Source organism: Micropterus dolomieu, linkage group LG13 (genome assembly GCF_021292245.1).
Source record: "Micropterus dolomieu isolate WLL.071019.BEF.003 ecotype Adirondacks linkage group LG13, ASM2129224v1, whole genome shotgun sequence".
Classification (NCBI taxonomy): Eukaryota; Metazoa; Chordata; class Actinopteri; order Centrarchiformes; family Centrarchidae; genus Micropterus; species Micropterus dolomieu.
In genome coordinates this window covers 9,314,138-9,333,479 of record NC_060162.1, presented here as the reverse complement: position 1 = coordinate 9,333,479, position 19,342 = coordinate 9,314,138, and the positions used below count along the sequence as shown (strand labels likewise).

At 41.8% G+C, this 19,342-nt stretch overlaps 1 protein-coding gene across 1 annotated transcript in view; it reads left to right on the top strand.

Moving 5' to 3' along the window:
- Positions 1-884: 884 nt before the first annotated feature.
- Positions 885-19,342, top strand: part of col27a1a (collagen, type XXVII, alpha 1a) — a 67,823-nt gene continuing 49,365 nt past the window's right edge. The window contains exons 1-4 of the mRNA XM_046067194.1: positions 885-1,263; positions 5,642-5,712; positions 11,554-13,073; positions 16,704-16,757. Coding sequence (XP_045923150.1) covers positions 1,211-1,263; positions 5,642-5,712; positions 11,554-13,073; positions 16,704-16,757 — 1,698 coding nt within the window. The 5' untranslated portion in view covers positions 885-1,210. The remainder of the gene's footprint in view (positions 1,264-5,641; positions 5,713-11,553; positions 13,074-16,703; positions 16,758-19,342) is intronic.

Here is a 19,342-nt window from a genome sequence, read left to right as displayed (position 1 = left end):
GAGAAAAAATGCTCCTATAAGTACTCAAAATTCATGAAACTCCTCAAACAGATGTCAGGTGTTAATTATTGGCTCTTGTGACTGTGCAGTGGTCTTTGGTAGTTCTTATCCTGCACCAGGCCATGACCCCTCTTACGGTAATGGGAGCTGATCCAGGTGCTGCTCCCCTTCCATTAACATTTCGCTAACATAATGGCGTTAGAGATATAGTGTTGGTGCTGATGTCTCATATAGGAGAATATTACGATACATCTGTATGAACTGAACCCAAGATTTTGCAGTGTTCAAACCACATTATGACAATATGTTTGCATTTGTGTGTGAAGAAATAAGAGAAACGTTTTTTAGATAATGACTAATAATATATAATAATATCAACACCTTAAATATAACTGTGAGTGGGCTTTGCAGTGGGTTACTCATCTTCTTCTAAACTCCCCTCTTATTTTGACCATTTTGTACCCCAAGGGGAGACGAGTAATAAAGTAATGAAGTTGTTCTTTGCTGGTAATTTCTCACACAATTTCCAAAGAAGTGGCTTGAATGACTCAAGGCTATTATAGATGATTTGCAGTCACAAATTATTCCACACATTGAGGGATAATAAGGTGGATACATAAAGGAGAGTCTCTGGAGTAGCTGTAGGCATCCCTGTTTGATGGGTTCAGTTTGTGAAGCGCTGCCCATCGTCTGTCACCCTGGTTCATAAATATGGTTTGCCGGTGCGTGGGGCTTTGGGTAAGATCCATGTGGCCACCCCCTGGAGAAGGCGTGTAGTTGCTCAATGCAACCGCTGGGCTTGTAACTTGACACCTGGCTGTGCGGTGCGTTTGCCATCGCTTTACCCACAGAAAGCCTATTTAAAAAGGAAAGGGATGAGTCCATCGCTCCTGACTCCGTAACCCCCCTCCAAAAGAACCCAGCTTTCTCTCTCTGGCTGCGCGTCCCTCAATCTGGATCGGCATAAATGAATGAAACACAGGGGAATATCGACAGACAATCGCACAGGAAAACTCTCTGTCAAACCAGCCTGCCAGAAGGAATTTACGTCGGGCTTGACAGGCCAATCAACATGAGTTTTTTCCTCTGGAACTTCATCTCAAGCTTGTCAAATGTGTAAAACAGCGACCGGTGTCTTCTACCCCCCTTGCAAAGGAGTCACGCTGTGATTAACGGTCAGGTTTTTGACTGCCAGGACAAATGAATACAAATGAATTTAGGCACCCGAAGGAGAGATTGCAGAACCTCTCATCTAGACACAAAGTAAGTACCATTTCTTTTCTTCTATGTGATTGTGGCTGTGTGCTCTGATGAGAGGATGTTGGAAGAGACAGATCACTGGCGAGGACTGACTTACAATCTAAGGAACTGTTTCCCTCCATGTGCGTATTACCTGTGATGTGCCGGCTGGCCGAGGTCCAGCTCACCATGCAGGAGTGGTGTCCACTGGGGACTAATGAGGCTCTGTACGGGGTCTATTTGGGCCATGGGGGTCATTTGTCATTTGTATGTCATTTGTATTACCATAACTTTGCCAAAGCGAGTCGTTTTGTCCAAGTGCTTGTCTCCCCAGTTGTATTCTTTTTAAATGTATTCTTATTTTTTATTTTCATGAAGGTGGACGAAAAACACAAAGAATAATCGCCAGGTTCATTTGGAATCAATTTGTGTTATATATTCCCTCTTATCTGTGTACATGTGTGTAAGACAGACTGTGATTGAAAGAAAGAAAGAAATATAGTTAATCTAAGTGTGTGAACGTTTGTCTGGAAAATGTGCGATGGGTGCATGCAGGAACTTTGCCAAAGTGTTTACTAAACTGACTCATCCGATAAAGCAAAACAGGCAATTATTCAGCCCTATAAAGTTTCATTAGAGGTTCATCAGCATCCACTTAAACGTTTGTTGCATTTTGTTTGGATGCTTTCCATGTTTTGCCTTTTACTCATTCAGAGCCCCATTTACGCAGCATAGTTAAAAGGAGATTTTTTAGTTAGAGGTGATACTATACTACTTCAAAGAACATGAGATTACAGTTAGCTAAAACTATGACATCAGCTTTTGCAGTAGGTTCACCGTGAACATCCACTTATCAATTTATTGAAGAAAACATCTGCAACTGACATGAGTTGTCTCTGTCATGTCTCTGTGACATAAAATGCAGATGTTTTATGCACGTGTTTACGGCACAGATTTTCACAGACAGTGAAAAACATGTCGGACTTTTGCAATAAATGGACCGAAATATTTGGTCTTGACTTGGCAACAGTGCTGGCTTTTTTTTTAGGGAAGTAGGCTATATGAAGCAGCTAGCTGTTGGACAATTCCCTTTGAAAAGTCATGCATTCATCGTTTACGCATTCATTCGTGTACATACATGCCCAATTCTTGGTTTTAATGTGCTGTGGACATCTGGTTTAGTTAATGAATCTGTGGCGAGACAGTGTGGATGCAGTCATCAAGGGAGTAGCAAAGTCCGGCTACTGACCCACCATCCCCTATAGTTTTCCATTGAAAAATGAAAACAAGTTGGCCAAATGGTATCAGATTTATCTATCACACCTGGCTGGGTGTTCTGCAGAAACTGTCTTTCGTTAAGAAAAGCCAAAAATGGCTCAATGAGGTTTCAGTCCTCACAAACAGCAAGGCAACAGGGGTGCAACTACATGATTTATTTTAGATGTGTATGGATGGCGATTTGGATCATCAACCTGCGCGTTGTTAGTGCATGGAGCATCATTCACCACATTTCCACATGGTGTCGCCCTTTATGACTCATCTCTTGGCTTTTCACATGCAACTACTCCTTGATAATGTATCTAAATAATTTGGCAATTTTAACACTGAAAAAGCAACTATAAAAAATATATATAACATACACAGAGGGTTTCTGAGTTAATTACTCTTGCTCTAACTTATATTGGATTACATCCAAGTAGAGCAGGGTATCACAGTGAGTCACATACAATTTTTCTGTTCTTAGACATGATAATAGTTGGAATAAGACTGATGTAAGTAATTTGATAAGTAGAAATTAGTAAACAGTCTAAAGTCAGAGATTACTTGACTGCAGAGAGAACAGATGGGCACACAAGTATGGTCTTATGAGATGTCAGTTACCCTCTCTTTCTATATCAGCCTCTGTTAGTGTCAACTCATCTATAGGAATTTTCCACTGTGTGTGTGTGTGTGTGTGTGTGTGTGTGTGTGTGTGTGTAAGTGTAGGTGTGAGTATATTTTGTGTGTGTGTGTGTGTGTGTGTGTGTGTGTGTGCCAAAGGGGCAGGCTCCCTTTTGGAAATCCTTTCAGGGAATCATTGAGCAGTCCAAACTTGTGAAAAGAAACAGAAACTATACTGGCTTCTCAGTGTTTTGTTTCTTAACCTTTGACTGGTTTCTGGCCTACAGACGGGCTGCTGTTTGAGAGTGTGAGGGGAGGGGGCTGCGGTTTTGGGGGTCGAGAGGTTAGAATCAGAGTTTAGACATGGGCAGTGAAGGTTAAGGAAAAGAGATTAAGACAGTGATCCCAGAAAATACAGTAGGGAAAGAGAACATTGGGTTTGAGGAGATATGAGACGTATCTGACAGTTTTCATCTATAGATGACTGCTGCAGATTGTACAATGTGTATCAGAGTAGCTGAATTTCTTTGCCACTTGGGGATATTTTGCAGACATCACACTGCTTCGTTGATCACAGTGTATCTGTCCATCTACCATTTTTCCATTAATTAGCAAAGAACATGTGTGCTAACCACAGTTAAGATTGACTGAAGTTCAGTGAGTAGGGAAAGATGTTATCAACAGTACACATGCAGCTTTCTTCCCCCTTCTGACTTTGAAATAAGAGTTCAGTGGCTCACAGCACACTATATAGGCTAGCCTGCTTTACTGGATGACTTAAGAGGAGGTATTGTTCATCTGGCATGTATATTGTCCACTCAGCTCGGCTGGGAATTCCCACAGGGAGTCATGTCATAGCTTACTGTTGCAGTATAAAAACCACAGCAGACAGGGGCAGTGTACAGATGTCAGTTCTACTGAATTAAGTGTCGACTGTGCACAAATCCACCTCAGTGCAACCGCCTTCAGCTGCAACTGAAGAAAAATCCCAACCTGTCATGTACACTTCAAAAGCACCCTAATGAAAATCTAAACAAGCTACTGAGAACCTTTTAATATGAAAAGCCAAAGAAAACAGCGGTGTTTCCCAGGGAACTTGGTCCAGTTTGCACAGATGTAAACAGCCTCACAAACAGAAGGAGAGTCGTTTTTGCTGTAGTAAAAAAACTCAGAATTCATGACTCATTTTCAGAAAGCTGATCTCTTCTCGGCTGATAAGATACTGAATGTGACTGTAACCAGCTGGGAGTCCAGTACACACACACACACACACACACACACACACACACACACACACAAACTAAGCATCCTGAGTAACCACAGCCAGCTGTGTGTGGGGTTGATCGTGATGAAGCTTTATTAGCAACAAGGAACTGGGAGAGAGGCAGACATAGACACCACAAACACACATGTAAGCACACCATCATACACACACACTTATATGTACGCACACCCTGATTATAATCATTCAGGCAAGCAGGGGAGGCAGCCACCAGTTAGTGCAGAGGTTGTTTGCAAAAAAAAACCTAAAGAGAGACACAGTTTGCCTGGAATAGTGCAGGTAAATATGTTTATGTTTATAAAAGTTACTGTCTTTCCCATATCTATGTATCTGGAGCTGTTGGCCCACACCACCGTCTGCCTGCTTCTCTCTGGCCCTGCAGCCACAGCTGCTATACACATTTCCTCCTCCAATCTGTGTGTGTCTGGATGACCTCCAGCAGTAAACAGTGGCTCCCCTGCTTGTCACCAGATCTCAGTCCCCCACTGAGCTCTCAGTCCACTTGCCAATCAGTTTCCTCAGCTCTGCTGCACACCTGAATGTGGTGAGGGTGTTGAGACCAGTTTGTTTTTGTTGTGTGTGTGTGTGTGTGTGTGTGTGTGTGTACACATGTTGTTTTTGGGGAGGAGAGTTGATTGATAAGTCATCATATCATGGTATTCCTGTCTTACAAACCACAACTTGAAGCTGTGTGTGTGTGTGTGTGTGTGTGTGTGTGTGTGTGCGTGCGTGTGTGTGTGTGTGTGTTTTGGAGAGAGGTGCTTATCTTTGCTCTGAGTTTTGCAGAATCCAGATCCCATTTGTTATTCACATGGTGTCAGTAGCTGAAATGCAAAGCATATGGGTTTGTTTGAAAATGTTTTGTTGTGATGTGTGATTAGAGATTATTATGACCAAAAGAACTGATGGGTTATAAGAAAGTGAAAAACCTTTTAACCTTTTCTAATGGACTACGAACATTTATAACTATTATTACCAAATAGACGAGCTAAACACCAGCCAATAATATTTTTAACAGCCTGGCAACCCACAATGTATTCCTATTAATGGCTTGCAAATAAAGCGTTAGTAATGATTTCATTTATTATTTAAAGCATGCATCAAAGCAATTAGTAACAACTCATAAACAGCATTATAAAGGGTTCCTTTTTAGAAAATGGTACCAAAATATTTTGAGAGTTAAACAACTGAATGTGTGACCGCTGCCTCTTTCTAACATCCTCTCTTCTCTTCCCCCAGGAGAGCCCTATTGCTCTGTACAGTTTTATATTGTACTTGTTACCTGGGACTTACACAAGTACACTCTGAAGGTAAGACCTGTCTTAACGTCACCTCCACTTCTCTCAATTCAATCATTCCTCACTTTCTCACCTCTTTTCTCTCCACTGAAATTTTACCAGTGGAAAAAACTGTGAAACTTATTGGAGCACTGGGAGGCTTTTGGAGTTATTCGTTGCCTGTTTGGTCATTACCCAAGCACGTAAACACATTGCTATGAGAATTGGGCCAACCGTTACCATGACAACAAGTGTTGAGTAAGCTGTGTGAGCAAGGGAGTGATCATAGATTTAAAGCTGACCATTATAAAGAAAATTTACACTCAATGTGAAAACACTGTAGCAGCAACTTTACAGAGCTTTACAGGTTCAGATGTCTGGCCCTCAACTGTTTTGGTTCACTCTTACCGCACCCATAGCGTAGTTTTCAGCTGTTTTCAGCACTTTTTGACTGTTAAGAAAACCAAATAAAACCCCCACTATACACTACCTATTCAGCACCAAATGACAGACACAGTTAGCGACTAGCTGGTAAACATAGCGGAGCATTTAGCAGCTAAAGAGCCAGATATTTGCCTCAAATGAATGATAATGTAGCTTCATAAATGCTAGATGTGTGAAATAGCAACTATGTCAGTGTTTCTGCTGCCCCCAAGTGGGCAAAAAAATCAGTTATTGCAGGTTTAATTAAGAAGGTGCAGGGTAGGTTGGGTAATAATGCAAATATAAAATACAATCACATAATTCTTGTCTCTTGTGCAATAGTGAGTGTGTTTCAGTGTCCACTGACAGTTGCCAGTTTGGGCATCTTTCCACCCGATTGTGCTACGTTTTTATTTTTCCACCTGATTGGGCTACTTTTGTGTGACCGAGCAGGTAAAAATAGTTTTGGGCGGCTTGTATTTATTTTAGCAACTTTTTGTACCGTTTGGTGGTTTCCCTTTGTGAAAAGTTATAGATACGGTCCAGTGAATTGGCCCCTTCTCTTCTCCAGTTATAATAATTGAGACTGACAGCGCAGAGTTCAATAGACCCAAAACACGGTCATTGAAAACTGATGACCGACAAAACCAAAAGTCATCTCTGTTCATTACAAAAAAGCTAAAACTTTTTTCCCAATTCAGATTTTCATTCAGTGACAGCCAACATTTACAGCAAGTCATAGCTCTGTCAACAAATCCTTGTAGAAGCTATTCTTTTAACTAATGACTTTTTATTTTTGCTATAATGTTATCGAAAAGATTTGATGGAGATCATCGTATGTAGATTCATCTCAATGCAGGCAAGCTGCGGTATTTTAGGAAAACGTCACCAAACAGGCTTATCGTTTCAGACTTTAAAAGACTTTTGTCAGACAGACAAAAAAGAAAGTGGAAATAAATAATGGCAGTATAGCTGGTTTTATGCTCTGGTTGCACTACTTGGCATCAGTGAAATCTGTCAAGGCTGTCTGTGACCGACATCACTGTTGCAGAGTGGCTGAACTGCAGTGCTCTCTCTATAACAGGAGAGCAATGCATGCGATGCATTTATTCAGTACTGAATAAATGCATCTTCAAACTCACAGCAGTGGTGAAATCACTCAGTATGGCTATAAGCCTGTCATTCATTTCCTTAGAGTTTCTGCAGTGGTCCCCTGCATTAGGCAAGGGCTTTATCTGTAGTCATGGTCAACAGTAGTGAACAATGAGATGCTGTCTGTGTAGGAGTGTCCATAGTGCTGCAATTGGACTGACTCTTGTGCTGCTCATAGAGATGCTTTCACAGGCATGCAGACCAACCAAAGCTGGGAGTGAGATTTGTTTTGATCCTTTCCCTCTTAAACCATGTTGTACCCTCTTGAGTGCAGAGGTTGTTACCAATTTTTACATAAAGGGGAACTTTACTGACACATCAAAGTCTGTTTACAGGTCTTGGGGAGTATGCATACTTAAATGTGATAAAAGTCGTATAAAGCCTTTTGTGGTTTTAAAGCTAAAGTGGTGGATTACTCTTAAAGATTTTACCTGTGCCAATTTCTGAAACAGTAGGCCTATGCTGTGCTTGGTATGTTTTTATGCTGTGCTCTCCAGACTACCACCACTACCACACAAAGTGGGTATCAGGGAGAATCAAAAGTGAAGGCCAGGATCTATGTTAAGAAGTAGTGGATGCCATAGGTTCACTCTCCGGACCTTTTACAGACCACTGGCTTAATGTTTGTCTAAGATTCCCTTTTGGAGCACAAAACCAATGAGTTGCATATTGTATCTCGGGATCATTTTATTTGGGAAAATTGTCTGTTGAGGGGGTAGCTTTTATGTGGTTCATAACAGGACTGCAGTGGCATAAAGTTAGAAGAACATTATTAAGGGGCTAACAATTAACGCTCATGCCACATAATTGCAATGTCAATGGTTTGATCCTAGCTGCTGTCATTGCTCTCTCTTACCTTGTTTCCTGTCTCTTAATGGACCTTTGTTCCATGTCATAACCTTAAACATCTCTCCCTGCAGTCCTGTCTGTGTCTCTACTGTCACTACCAAATAGAGGCAAAATGCTACTAAAGATGAAGTAAAAGATGAACCAACATTTTACCAAGTTTTGACCCTTACTTTAATCACGAATCATAAGCCATGATTCCAAATCCGATGTTGTGGGAATACATGTAATGTATTGCTGTGGGGAGGATTTTTCCGCTCAGAGATATCATAAATGACTCACTGTAGACTGGTGTAGGCCAGCCAAAGAGAGTTCTTTTGAGTGTGTTCGAATGAATCAGTGACTTCATCCTCTACAAGGGCTAACATTACAGAGTGAAGGGCCTTGGACTTCTTCTTCTCTCTGTCTTACTTGAGTGACTTGGCACAGAGCAAGGCTATGAACTCCAGCCATGTGTTAAACACAAGTCTGCCTCTTTGTGTGTGTTCACATCCATACAGTATGCTGTATATCTAAAACCACATGGTTAATGTATGCCCCAGTATTAGTACAAGTGGTATTTCAATAAAGAAGCATGGAGACAGGAATTTAAGTACAGAACAGATACATGTAATGGACCTCCTGCCTCACTGCCAAGTCATGTCCTTTACTGTAGAAGAGACCACACAGAGAGGATAATTCACTGTGTGGATGGGTATACACTATACCCCATGTAGTTTGTTGTAGTTTCTTGTTTCCCCAGGCTATTTTATAAAACCCAAATGTTGAGGCAAGGGAAAGTCCTTAAAGACCATAAAGTACTGGCTATATAGGGGAGGCATGGCTACATTTGCCATCTCACTGTGCAAAATAATTATTGTTTTAGATATGATTTAGTACAGTTCTATGAAATCAGATACAATGTTTGTTAAGACCTGGTATTTATCCATAGCACTCAATAATGCCAGACCAGACAGATTAGTTAAAGTGAAGTTTGACATGTAAAAACACTTTCTGCAAAAAAAAGAAAAAACATTTCAGTTCTGAGCTGCTACATCCCCCAGGTCTAATTCCTTGATAACTCTGGAACAAAATTCCCACTCCTGTTTTTTTTTTTACTTTCCATTCAATTATATATTTCCAATGTCTGAGCCCCTCGTCAGTGGTCTAATGAAGCAAGCCTCATATTATAGAAAGACAAGCGCTTCATTGAAGTCGTTGCTCTCTATGGCTTACCAGTGCAACAACTTTGTGGACATCCCATCTGTCTTTCTCCTCATCTTTCCCACTTTCTGTCATCTCATCAACATTGCTTGCCCACTTTTCTATCTTTTCACAAGCAGGGGAATTCTATACACATGTCCCCATTAGACAAGGCTCAGTGACCACAGGTCAGAGAGAGCCCAGAGACAATAAAGTTGTTGAGGGGCCTGGGTCTAAGATCACAGGTCATATAGAGAATGAGCGCTGGGACCACTGAGACTGAAACACTGAACAGAGAATCAAAGTTGGCTGAAAGGATGGAAACTGTATTCTCGCTCCAGGCGGGGAGATGCTATACTCACTTGTGGCGAGTGTGGTCATGTTCTGAACTCTACTGAAGAGAATGACAGAGATGAGAAGGGAAAAGGGGAGGTTGTCTGATGATGCCGATCTCCTTTGGCTCATTAAACCCCTATAGCCTTAAAACAAAGAGGCCATGCCTTGATATCAGTCAAGCAAGCATGTCCAGCGCATATACTTCAACATACAGTACAGCAATCACTCAGATGCACTAATTGGTGTGGAAGTTATATAATTTTGCCACCAAATGTTCATTTAGAACCTGAACTCTGTCCCTAGTGCCTCAAAATTCACATACACATATTGTTAGCTTTATACAGTATCCAACAGTCCCTTTTCCCTTCTAGGGGTATGTGTTGGCTAGATGGTTAGTAAGAGAGGATTAGGTCCTTTAGCCTGATTGTGCGTTCCTGGTACTGGTTGCTTTGGCCTTGACTGAGTCTTGTCTTGCTCTGTGCCTCACATGACTATGGAGGTGAAGGAGCTGGTTATTGGTTATTGGTAGTGGAGTTCTTACAAAGAATATGGTGATATGATGAAAGAATTAATATATTTCCTGCATTATTTTTTTGCTGTCACATGTGGAATTTCATTTTAGTGAATCTATGCAACTTGATTATCAGTAGAACAAGCACAAAGTGCGTCAGAAGATGGACATAAAAATGAATTAATAAAACATTAAATAGCTATTTCATCAATTTGCATGTTGCAAGTCAGAGTTCTTCAATTAAGGAATGTTTATATTTAATTTCTTTTCTCCATGTAAACAAAAAATGTATTTTAAGTTTAAAGGACAGGAAAAACAAAATCATCTGGACCCACAGTACTTTGGCTTTGAAACCTCACATGATACTTTTGTTACCCTTTGGATCTGGTAAAAGATGGCCACTTTAGGATTACATTATGGGGTGAGAAGCTGGTTTAAAAATCTGCAGGCCTGTTTCGCCATAAACACATTATATTCCAGGGCCATTTGTTTTGGGCATGCTTACAGCTGTTTTATTCTTCAAGAGAGTTTTTAAAAAAATGATACCACAACTTGCCATGCTGGAGAGAAACATGAGGCCGCAAACCACTGACATTTGAAACAAAGGCCACCGCAACACCTCTGTACTGCATCTACCCACTCAGAGAGCATAAACTACATCAGGGTAGTTTTTTGTCAGTCTGGACCTATACATAGTCATTTGTTTTGGCCTGAAGTTGCACTAAACAGCTTGCAGAAGTAGTTAGGTGGCCTCAAATCCCAGCAAGTTTATTTCTCTTTGTAAATCATTTTTTTCTTCAGCCATCTCTTACAATCTCGTCACCCTGAAGTGTTTTGAGCTCCATTACTTTGTGAGCTGCTGTTGTACGTTTGCTGAAAGATCAGGAAGTTATAGGAAAATTGGCTCATAAGCCAGCGTAGACAGTCCAAACGCTTAGCGGGCAATGACAGCTAAAATAGTTTGCTGAGCCTGACTTGTTTCAGGTAAAGCAAATTCTGACAATGAGCTATAGCTCCTATTAATATTTTAAAGATGTTTAACAGTTTCCCTCTCATCCATATCTACTGTTGGTCCTTTGAATTTTCCTGCCATCTTCCTTGTGTGATGTTTGATTTTATTAACACAAAATTTCCCCTTGGCATTTATGGATGCCATTTTTCTTTTTCAAATGTAAGTGAATGTACCTTTTTCACGATGATGTATTTCCAGGTTCCTGGTTATGGCAGGAAATATTGGCATCTCTATATATTGAGGTTACATAACATACCATAGACATGAAATATGAAAAGAACGATCAAGGGTCAACAGAAAGCAGAAGGATACTGTCTTTTAAGTATTTATTTAATTTTCAGTTTTGTTTAACTGCACTGACAAGCTTGTCATAATTATTTGCACCTCTAACACCACTCTCCCTTCTATCCAGATGTGGACATCCTCCAAAAGTTGGGGCTCAAGGGAGAGAAGCCGTCACGCTCGGTGCCAGCAGGAGTCATTCCATTTAAATCGGGGATCATCCTCAACCAGCGGGCTCACATTGAAACTCCATTGCGCTCCGTCTTCCCAGCAGCCATCTGGCCCAACTTGGCACTGGTCCTGAGTGTTCGCTCACACCGTGTTAATAGTGCTTTCCTCTTCACCCTGCTCTCAGGCCGCAGGAAGCTTCTTCTCGGTCTACAGCTTGCACCGGGCAATCTAGTCCTTCACACAGGACCAAACACCTCGGTTGCATTGCCCTATGAGCCCCACGATGGTCAGTGGCACCAGCTGGCAGTGGGAATTAATGGACAGAGAGTGACTCTATATGCCTCCTGCGGAGAGCAGAGTGTTCATGCAGACTTTGGGTGGGACAGTGAGGAGGGACTGGCTCCTGAGCTCCAGGGCTCCTTCCTGCTGGGGCGGACAAGCCAGCAGCAAGCCTCAGCACACTTTGAAGGAGCCATCTGCCAGTTTGACCTGGTCCCTTCTGCACAGGCAGCTCACAACTACTGCAGGTACATTAAGAAACAGTGTAGGGAAGCTGACACATACAGGCCTAACCTTCCTCCATTGTTGCCTATCCTACCACGAGAAACAAACATCACAGCTACCGCTGCTACCCCTAAACGCGGTGGCACGGAAACAGCTAGGAAGCCCACGAGGATGAGCCTTGCCAGGAGCGTTGCCGCTGCTGCCTCAGCTGTCAGATATATGGCCCCCACCCAAACAATAAAGCCCAGCTCTGGGACCATTCCTACACCCCTGCTGGTAACTGTGATGCCAGTCACAGTCCAGCTTGGTTTGGCCTCCCCACCTCCCAAGGCCAGGACTGAAACTGTCACAGCACCACTCAGGACAAAAGTACCCTTGACGAAACCGACGAAACCACCAAACCCAAGACCATCCACCTTTAAAGCTTCAAATGAGAAAACCTCCAAACCCACTCCCACAAATCCCAGTCCTCATAATAGAACGACAATTGCAGGAACAGACAACAAGAAGAAACCTACTATTCAAGCCTCTGCCAGTACCCAATCCTCTAAGATAAAGCCTGGCTCTGCCTTATCAGGCCAAGGTGCAGTCCCAAAAAAACCACAACCCACCACAGCCAAGAAAACATCTCCCAAGCCTAAAGTTTCACCATCCAAAGCCACTCCGTCCAAACCCAAAACAAATTCTGTCAAAGTTGTCCCTTCTAAACCAACGATATCCAAAGTCAAACCCTCAAAATCAACAATATCCAAAACTACAACTGCTAAAACCCCCAAGCCAATCTCCAAACAGGTCATCAAACCAACAAAGCAAGCCAAAACCACCAAGACTCCAGTCACCCCTCGACCAACCAGGCCTTTATACAACCCAGTAACACCACCTGCTACTGATGGCTTCCAGAGCTGGGAGGTACCACCTACTCAGTTCTCTTTGCTGGCTGGACCTATAGGGCAGAAAGGAGAAGCAGGCCCACCGGTAAGCACCTTTGGTCCGTTGAGTTGGTTCTTGAGTGTGTGTTTGTGTGTGTGGCAAAAAACACAAATTAAGTACATGTACAACATATGCATATATGTTCTTGAGCATTCTTGTATCAAGGGCTGACACTAGATGCTTTAAAGATAGAAGGTGCCTAATAGACTGTTGGGGAACACAGAAGCATGCAGGATAAAATGGGCCCAGGCTATGGATGACTATAGAAAAAGCAGGATCATTATGAAATAATTTCTGAAGCTGACAAGGTGCCAGTGTAGAATAGCTAATTTTACATAATGTAGCATTTTATACTAGCAGAAGGAAAGACAAAGACACACATATAGAGACTTTGCAAAACCAAGATGAAGAAACATGCACTTTATTTGACAGTTGGCAGTTGTGGTGAGGGAATTATGCTTCATTAGGGACATCCTAGTCTTTGTTGGTCAAACCAGTGAAAGACCAGGTTTGATTCTAGTGCTCTGGGGCAAGAAATAAGAGACCACAGAGATCTGTAGGTTAATGAGGCTCTATCTCCTTTCCCACACAGGTTAGAAATCCTACTTTTTTCCCTCCTTTCCTCCTCCTTCTGTGCACAGGACCCTCCAGGCTGGGTGTGACGTGTCAGGTCTGACGCCTTGCCGTCTCTGCACCAGATTCCTCTGTCATAGAGGGCTAGTGGAGGTCTCATGGACCTCTTTTAAAGCTATGTCAAGGGTCAAAGCAGTCAGTAAACACCATCATTCAGCTTCCCAATGCAGGCAAGCAGGACTATTTTCACCTCTTCTATTCTCAAACACAGCACACAGAGTGCATCTCAGTTGCATCTTGACTGACCACCTGAGAGAAGTTAAAATTTTGTCCAAGTTGTTTGGCATAGACAAATGTTTAGGAGTTTTATTGTGATTTAAGCAATGTATAATTGTGTACACAGTCCTTCACCTCCAGATGTGGCCTGAGTAATCAGACCTCAGTGTCTCCTCAGCACGTTCTGGGTGTGTTTGTACTCGTATTTAAAGCTACCCTTGTGATTGAGTCATCTTAGTGTAAAGTGGGAGCAGTGCCTGTGTGTTTGATACCTGTGCCTTTGTTATTCTTTGCAGTGATCTGTAATTTGCCACTGTAGATTGCAGAGTGCGGCGTGTAAACGGTTGGCTTATTTACTTCCACACTGCTGTCCACACCAGACTTGACTGTCATTACAACTGAATTGCTGCCATTTAGAAAGGACTACCTGCAATCTCAATATGAAGGGCTTTAATCTCTCACAGAAAATAGATTGTAGAAGGATGATTAAGGGAAGTTATGAGGTAATTTACTGAAGGACTGTCTGATACATCTATGAGTGCTCCTACTATGCCAAAAAACATTTGTCATTTTATGCCAAATGTATGGCAAATCACAACAATCTGAGAGTGGTGCTTTCAACACAAAACTTTGCCTTAATGTCCAATCATAGAACAATCAGCATGTGCTGCAGCTGTGGCTCTGTATTCAGAATCTGTGTAAATGTTCCAGGCTTTACGTTACATGTTTCAAAAATGTGTCTGGGTTCTGACTTTAATGCCGTCATTTGACAGGTTCACGTACAGTACATAGACTAATGTGGATTGTTCAGGATCAGGGATTAAACAGGTGCCTGCTGTCAAAGTGTGTGTATGTGCATGCATGGATGAGTGCGTATGGGTATATGTACACATGTGTGTGTTTCTCTGTCTCTTGTCTTCTATTCAGCACAGTTTTATTTCAAAAACACACATAGCATGTGTTACTGTCTCACACCTTCTTATAGTACACACACACATTTTGACAAATGTAAAAGTCAGAAGCCATGGAAAAGCATTATATTTATTGAGTTTTCTGCCAATATATTTGTCATTCATCACTCTTACTGCCTAAAGACACAGTGGAACTGCTATTTGGAGTTTTGTTTCCACCGTGCCGATTCTGCACTCTGGCTGCCAGGAGAAACATCCAGTGCAGGCACAGATATGGCAACAGTTTCCCATGTGAAGCACCTTTGGCTCCTCACTGCTGCTTTAAAAATGACTTCCTTTGAGATCTGCTCCACTGCACATCTGAATGTAATTTATATGTTCTGATTTTTTATGTGATGGCTGAAAGTGAGAGTTGGAGCTTTAATCTGATAAATCTTTAATTGGAGCTGTACTGGCTGTGAGCTTAAATTTAATTTAAACCGGAACCGACTTCAGTGAAATTGTACCTGCAAGCTGCATAAGTACTTAAATGCTGCCACAAGTAGAATGCTTTTAAGCAGTTTTTTGAAATTGATAAAGATTATAGGGGAGTTTGCCTATTTGCACTCGATATTCCAGTAGTTTGTTGTTTGAATAATTAAATGAAAGTCAGAAGTAAATTTAATTGAAACAATCACAGCACAACTCTGAATACATAATTCAGACTCAGTTGTCAGGTGCCACAAATCATGCCCTAACTTCCTCATGAACACAGTCAGCAAGTCTAAATCAAAAAACTGCAAACAGCCATTGCCATCAGACTGTGTTTGAAATGTGGTGATAGGAAAATGCTTGCTGATGTGGGAATTTTCTGAAACTGCTACATCACTAGCTAGACAGAAGTCAACTCTCTTTGGAAGGAAAGAAATACATTAAAGTTGGACATGTGCAAAGATGGGAAGGACAGTAGGAATAAACAAACAAGTGTAAGGAAGGAGAGACAAAGCAGGGGGTGGAAGTGTGAAGATAGACAGGAGTGTGTGTTGATGTTGACAGGTCCTTAGGCCACCATAGAGCACACCACCTGTAACAATAGGGGTGGTCTCAACCATGGAGGTCATCCTGGAAGAGATGGTGGGGGGCCAATTATAATCTTCAGAGCGATATAATCCAGATCGCAGACAGACTGCTATATGAAGGTAGCGGCTATGATCACAATAACCTTTAGACTCAGGTTTGCATGTATACGGTGTTGCTTTGAAGTGGTGCTTTGTCTCTAAAAGTTCATAGCCTTGTGAAAGCTGAGATGAGGAAACTACAGAAAGGGTACAACTTTCACACTTCAACAACTGTGCTTTATGGTCGATGCTGCTGCTCTTTTACTAGATCTTCCTATTTATCAGGGATCAAATTTAACAGCATAGTAAAAATTCTGTAATGCATTTACAGTGAAGGAAACATTTTAAAAATGCCATATATAGGTGCTTCAATGCAAGTTTACATCATGACCCAGAGCCCTACAAGTAGCTCTTGTTAGCCACAGCACAGGACCTCTGTTTTTCCTCACCTCTCCTTTTCCTCTTTTTTGATGAAAAGAAAACGAATGAGCACAAGCCTGATAAAACCTCACAGGGGCATTGAGTGGCACAGGAAATTACCTGTTATTTCTAGTGTTTCTATGGTTTCCTGCCACACAGGCTCAGAACGTCCTGATGGATAAGGCTGAACTCTCATCACCTTGAGATGGAATTACTTCAGAGGGAAAAGATGTCACTTTTTACCCTGCAGCCACCTTGCAGCCTGTCTGTGGAAACACACAAAGGAGTCTGAATGGCCTGATCGTTTTGATAGGAGATTGCTCAGGCATCGAGTAAGATCATCCGTATGGTATATGTCCGTATGCAACACTGACTGAATGCTCTCTCTCTCTTTCTAGGGACTGCAAGGACCTCCAGGAAAGCCAGGCCTGCCAGGCAAGAGGGGTCCTCGGGTAAGTCTCTTTGATTGCTCTCAAACACCTCCAGCCACATCAAAAACACTTCCATTTGTAACCTCTAGAAATTATTTTATCTGATGTTCATCTCCAGGAATTTTTTAATGGAACCATGTCTTTATTTAGGTTTACTGTGGGCATCTCTCTGCGTGCTTGTGTGTTTGTTTGTATTTTTGCTACTGCTGCTGACGTACATATTGACTGAAAGCTCAAACACAAATAGTCAGTAAATCACTCACTTGGCAGAGAGGTGACTCAAAAAAGACAGACAGAGAGGACTCTATCTGTGTGTTCCAGCCTAGAAGGCAAAGTTACAATAATAACCTGCCAAGCCAGTCTCCCACATCACTTTAAATCCCTCCCATCATCCAGCTGACACACACACACATACACACACTCTCACACATATTCACACACAAAGTTTTCCTATGCAGGCAGATTGACCATATTCAGCACAGGGCTGCGAGTGCTGACCTCCCACCCCTCAGCATAAACAGGAAAGCTCCTATAAAGACGGCCTTTCAAAAGACTGCCTGTGCCACAGGATGCCTAATAAAAGCACTGTAAACAGACAGAGAACACATGGCTCCACTGGACTTTCTTCTCCTCACTGAGCTGTTGCAGCAGGCTGCACCGACTCTTCATAGGAATCCCATTCTAGGCTAATGAAAGGTCTCATTCTCCAAAGCAGTGAAATAGATATTGTCGCATTTGTGGGTCTTTTTTGAGGAATTCTGACTTTTCCTCTATAGTGCCATCATGCCAAAATTTGCTCAAAACTTCTGTCACGACCAAATACCTGCAAAAGTAATGCAACACCCATCAGCCTTCTAAGCTTTGTGTTTATCACTATAACGCAAATGTTAGCATGGTAACATGCTAAAAAAGTAATATAATGAACATGGTCAACTTTATAGCTGCTAAACATTAGGATGTTAGCGTTATCATTGTGTGCCTATTAGCATGCTGATATTAGATGTTAGCATTTACGTCAAAGCACTGAAGACTCTTAGTCTTGTTTTTATATAGACTATTACAACAATAGACGCCTCAGGCTCTTTTTTTTTCAAATTTTATTAATAGACAAACACCACAAACAAGCTCTTAACCAGTCCACACAATAGAGTAATGTAATCTAAATGTGTTTGTATCTATTTATGTGTGTGTGTTTTAAGTATTACTTACTGTTTGTGTCTGCCTGTGTGTGAGAGACTCTTAAGCTAAAGTCTCTGTGATCCCCCACCACTATAGATGTATAAGGAGGTCTTTGTCTGGCTCTAATTAAAGCTATTTAAGCACCAGCAGCACCTCCCATCCCGTCTCTAGTAGCAGTTCCACAAAATCAGCCCCACTTAGGTGGATTTGTTATGATCCAAATCAAACTTACCTGGAATGAAATTTTAATTGGGCTTAAAAATCTAAGTGCAGAGCTGCGTGAACTTGGTCAACCCAAGTATATAAGTACTGTATAAGTGGAACTATTTTTGTGTGACCAAGCAGCAACTTTTCTCAAAATATTTGCCATATTTAGCTTGGAGGTCTTCAAAAGAATCTTTCCTTACATATTTACAGTGAAAACTACTGTTACAAATATGCACTGCTGCCAATTTAGAGCTTAGGTTGGAGCCTGGTTGGGTTTGGACATACAGTTTCAACTTGGTAAAGGCCCTATGCCTGTCTCAAACCTCAAATCATCAGCAGTATGTATCGACCAATCACCTCATACTGATTTACATCCAGACGTGGCCTCTGTCAACCCTCAACCACAGCAAACCAACTGTTCAACAGCCTGTGGCATTGTCAGTGGAAGTGGTTGGTTTGCAAAGTGCAAACAATAAAAACAAGCCTCTTCAATAAAAAAGCACTTGTAAAGGCCTTTGGTTTTGATGCCACTTTAACGGGGGTCACAAGCAAACATGCCGTCAGTGTCTGACTCTAACCTCACAGTCATTTTTATTTAGCGCACACACAAGTACATACCAGTGCTCTCACAGAAGTGTATACATGCTACAGCGCTAATCCCACGCCTGTGTAGCACAGACATATGTGGTTGTGTTTATGACCTGCCTACAAAAATAGTGAGACAGATTATGGAGCTTTCCTGTAAACAAAAGCATTTATCAAGTTTAATTGCTGCTGCCATGCATGTGTGTATGTGCAAACACTGAGCTGCATACTTACTTACACACTTGCAAACACACACTCACAAACACATGTTCATGTCCACATTCTTCCCTCTTGGCCAAATATGAGTGTGGTTTCAATTTGGGAAAAGATAATTTACTTGTTGATCACTGAAATAATTAACTCTAAATCGGATTTCATGCTGCAGGTTGCTTAGGCTGCAGGCTCGCAGGTGGCATGTCATGATTTGATCATAAGCCTCATCTCTTTTATGTGAAAAACTAAATTCCAGTTGCAGTTTTTTTTTTTTTTTGCTGCAGAGAGCCATTTTTTTTGCATGACCTTCCGTAGCCTTGGATTACTGGAAGTCTGTATGATGACACACAGAGCACCATTGAGCCTGCCAAGCACCACCCATGAACCTTGACCTCTGATCCCACACATGTGAGTGTGAGAAG